The following is a 4,323-nucleotide window of genomic DNA, read 5'->3' on the forward strand; positions in this document are numbered from 1 at the left end:
TAATCCACTAATCGCACGGATTACAATGGTTTTCCACTTAGCCGCAACTAAGTCTTCCAGAGTCTTCTGATCACAACCTGATCACTCCAGGAACAAATGCTTAGTTCACTCCTAAGACTTTTCTAGAGTCTACTGATCAACACGATCACTCTAGGCTTAGTTCACTCCTAAGACTTTCTGCTCAGCCAACTGCCAAGACTTCCTGCTCAGCCAACTGCCAAGACTTCCTGCTCAGCTAACTGCCAAGACTTCCTGCTCAGCTAACTGCCAAGACTTCCTAGAGTATACTGATCAACTGATCACTCTAGTTCCTTACAACTTAATGTAATCTATTCAAGAGTTTACAAATGCTTCTTAAAAGCGATAATCACAACTGTGATATTTCTCTTACAATTTAAGCTTAATCTCACTAAGATATTACAACAGCAATGTAGTGAGCTTTGATGAAGATGAAGATTCTGAGTTTAGATTTGAACAGCGTTTCAGCAAGTTTGATATGAGTTGTTTTGGTGCAGAATCGTTAACCTTGCTTCTCATCAGAACTTCATATTTATAGGCGTTGAGAAGATGACCGTTGAATGCATTTAATGCTTTGCGTGTTCCGTACAGCTTTGCATTTAATGTTATACGCTTTTGTCAACTACCTCGAGCCTTGTTCACGCTGTGTCTACTGACGTAGCCTTTAGTAGCTTTAACGTTCCTTTTGTCAGTCAGCGTAGTCTGCCACGTGTACTTCCTTCTGATCTGATGTTTGTGAATACGACGTTTGAATATCATCAGAGTCAAACAGCTTGGTGCACAACATCTTCTGATCTTCTGACCTTGAAGTGCTTCTGAGCGTGATACCATCTTCTGATCTTCAGTGCTTCTGATCTCATGTTCTTCTGATGCTTCCATAGACCCATGTTCTGATTCTGCTTCGACCATCTTCTGATGTCTTGCCAGACCATGTTCTGATGTTGCATGCTGAACCATTTGAGACACATCTTCTGAGCGCTGAATTATGCGTACTCTTTATATATATTTCCTGAAAGGGAAATTGCATTGGATTAGAGTACCATATTATCTTAAGCAAAATTCATATTATTGTTATCATCAAAACTAAGATAATTGATAAGAACAAATCTTGTTCTAACAGACTGAACTGACTAGGACTGATACAAGAAGAATATTCCAGCCTGTACAGTGAGAAAGTGGAGGATATAAATCATTTTCTATTTGCTTTTAGGATAACACATGAAATCTGGAAGGAAGTTCTAAGATGGTTGGAGCTCGAGCATACTCCTTTGCAGTGGAACGAGGAGATAGAATGGATCATAAGGCATACAAAATGAAAGGGTTTTAATGCTAGCATGTTGTAGATTACCATAGTTGAAACAATCTATAGAGTTTGGATGTATAGAAATTCGAAGATTTTTGATACGATATAGAGTAATACAAAGATAGCAAGTAACATCATAGATACTATTTTGTATAGAGTGTGGATGAGGCTCAAATATAGGAGTAAGCTTGCACTACTTATGATGCAAGTTTTGCTGTTTTTCTTTGTCTTTGTAGGAGCTAGATCATACGATTGCTTTGGTTGTAAATGTTTCTTTTGAAATATATATTTTTTTATTTAAAAAAATAATAATTTTATTATTAAAATAAAAAATAATATTAAATTGTCATGAATAATAAAAATAAAATAATTTAGTATATTTTAAAGAACAATAGTCGATATAATTAATTCAAACGTCCATAAATAAATTAATACTATTTCGTGTATTGATAAAAAAAATTATGGAGAAAATTATTTATATATTGATCTTTAAAAAAAGTTATTGATATATAAATAATCATAAATTCAATACTAAAAAATTTAATTTAAATTAATTTTAATTTACATTATTATATATATTTTTTCCATAATATAGCATGGCAATTTTATTGAGAAATCTCTGAAAAAAAAAAAAAAAGAACAGAGCAATAAAATTTGCATAGAGATGCCAAAATGTCAACCAAGTTATATCTCTCACACACACTTGACTTTGTATAAAACCCCCACTTTTCTCTCTATATATAAACAAAGTCCATCCCACTTATTGTACTACCTTATATCAACGCTCTCTCTCTTCCTCTCACCAAAAGTCAGCGCCTTCTTTTGTCTCTCTCTTTCTCTCTCTCTCAAGTCTCAACACATTATCACACACTTTGTCTCTTTGGCCATGGAACAAGATTGGGATCTCCATGCGGTGGTTAGAGGTTGCTCCACCGTCACTTCCACCACCAACACACCTACAACACCCTCTGTCTCCTCTTCCACCTCCTCTATTTTCCCTCTCCAACCCGAACCTTGTACCTTCTCCTCTATGTTTCCCTCCGAACAAAAACCTCAAACTTTCTCACTTTCCACACACCCTTTTGAACCAAGAACCTCCATTGAGGAATTGCATGAACTTTGCAAGCCTTTCTTTTCTAGATCAGAGCCTCTCTCTTTGCAAACCTCTCCTCTGTTTTCTTCGTTCTCTTATACTTCCTCTGTAGCTCCCAAATCACCTCAAACAACACAAGACAAACCACAACAACAACAGAAAACCAAACAATCACACCAAGGTGATTCTCTCACCAATCCAAGATCAAAAAGAAGGTAAAAAAAAAAAAAAATTCTAGTTCATTTTGATTTTAAAAAAATGAGATCTTGAATTTACTCATCTCATCTTTACAGGAAAAACCAACTTAAGAAAGTTTGTCAAGTACCAGTTGAGAGCCTCTCTTCAGACATATGGGCATGGAGAAAATACGGACAAAAACCCATTAAAGGGTCACCATATCCAAGGTAAATTTCAAGAACAAATCAAATTTTTTTCACTTTTATGAAGTAACTTATACTAAATTTTTCTTGTGTTTTGCAGGGGTTATTATAGATGTAGCAGTTCAAAAGGCTGTTTAGCGAGAAAACAAGTTGAAAGAAACAGATCAGATCCAACAATGTTCATAGTAACATATACATCTGAGCACAACCATCCTGCTCCAACTCACAAAAACTCTCTCGCTGGTTCGTCTCGGCAGAAGCCATTAACGCCACCTCAAGCTCAAGCTGAAGGTGAGACAAGCAACAAAGATGTAGCAAAAGCCTCTTCTCCTGCTACTGCTACTACTACTACTACCTCAGGAGGTGAAGAAGAAGAGGTTCAGAATCAAGGAGAAAAGTGTGAGAGCAAGGAGGATTCTTTGATGGATGATGAAGAAGGGGGAGGAGATGAGTTTGGTTTATCTGATGTTGTTTTGAGTGATGATTTCTTTGATAGTTTGGATGAACTGAGTCAACTCGGTGGTTCTGGTTCTGGAGAATGTTTTACAGATCCATTTTCTTCTGGTATAGGGATTCCTAATTGGGCTGCTGCTACGGCTGCAGGTGGTAGCTGATTTGTGTTTTGTTGGGAAACTCAATCATCAGAAACATGTTTGTTGCTTTTTCATGGAAGAGAACAGGAACTTCCTTTTATTTTTTTTCTCACGCGGTGTGTCTCTTATTTTTGCACAACTATCAACTGCGTCTGCGTCTAATATCTTTTGCACACCTATCTGATAACTTTGGACACCTATCAACTGAGCTGATGCCTTTGATTTGTTATGTTTTTAGGGAAGATGTAACTTTTGAAGGAATCTTATAGTAAAGTAGGGAGGGATTAGTAGTAGTGACATAGATTAAGCTTTTAAGTGTCTATGCTAATCTTATTTAATTTGATTTTGTTATTATATTAGACATTTATACTTAATAATGTAAAGTCAATTTATTTTAGCATCTATTGTCAATTGTGATTTGTCTAAGATTTTTGTGTGTGACTCGACTTTACAAGAATACAAAATTGGCTTTTAAAGTTTGTCTTAAACTGTGAGCTTAACTTAACTCCATAAAATAATTTTGCATAGAAAGACTCGTAAGGGTTTATTTTGAAAATAAATAATTCATATTAAAATTTTAATTTTTTTAACACATTAGCTTAAGAGGTTCATTCTTAATGGTTAGATTGGGATCAAATAACTGATAATTTAAAAATATAAATCGTAAAAAATAAATAATATGTCATTTAAAATTTAAATCTTTTAATCTTTATTTGATGACCATGAATGCATAATAAATAAAAAAAAATTCTTTACCCACTTCCCTATGGGGGTCATCCCCAGCGAAATTCCCAACTTACCCCTGCTTCGGAGATTCATCTCCGAAGTTTTTTTTTTTTTAGATTTTTATAGATTTCGGAGACGCATTTCCGAAATGCATCAAAATTCATTTATTTTTTACAATCAGGTAAGAAAATCATTATAAGACTCAGACGG

At 34.9% G+C, this 4,323-nt stretch overlaps 1 protein-coding gene across 1 annotated transcript; it reads left to right on the forward strand.

Annotated features, from left to right (window-relative positions):
* The first annotated feature begins 2,076 nt into the window (after positions 1 to 2,076).
* LOC131609659 (WRKY transcription factor 22-like) lies at positions 2,077 to 3,867 on the forward strand. The gene is made up of 3 exons (XM_058881432.1): positions 2,077 to 2,629; positions 2,708 to 2,818; positions 2,895 to 3,867. Exons 1-3 carry the CDS (start codon positions 2,208 to 2,210, stop codon positions 3,406 to 3,408), a joined length of 1,047 nt encoding a protein of 348 aa, XP_058737415.1. The 5' UTR covers positions 2,077 to 2,207; the 3' UTR covers positions 3,409 to 3,867.
* The last annotated feature ends 456 nt before the right edge of the window (positions 3,868 to 4,323 follow it).

The sequence above is a fragment of the Vicia villosa genome, linkage group LG6, assembly GCF_029867415.1.
Source record: "Vicia villosa cultivar HV-30 ecotype Madison, WI linkage group LG6, Vvil1.0, whole genome shotgun sequence".
NCBI classification, from domain to species: domain Eukaryota; kingdom Viridiplantae; phylum Streptophyta; class Magnoliopsida; order Fabales; family Fabaceae; genus Vicia; species Vicia villosa.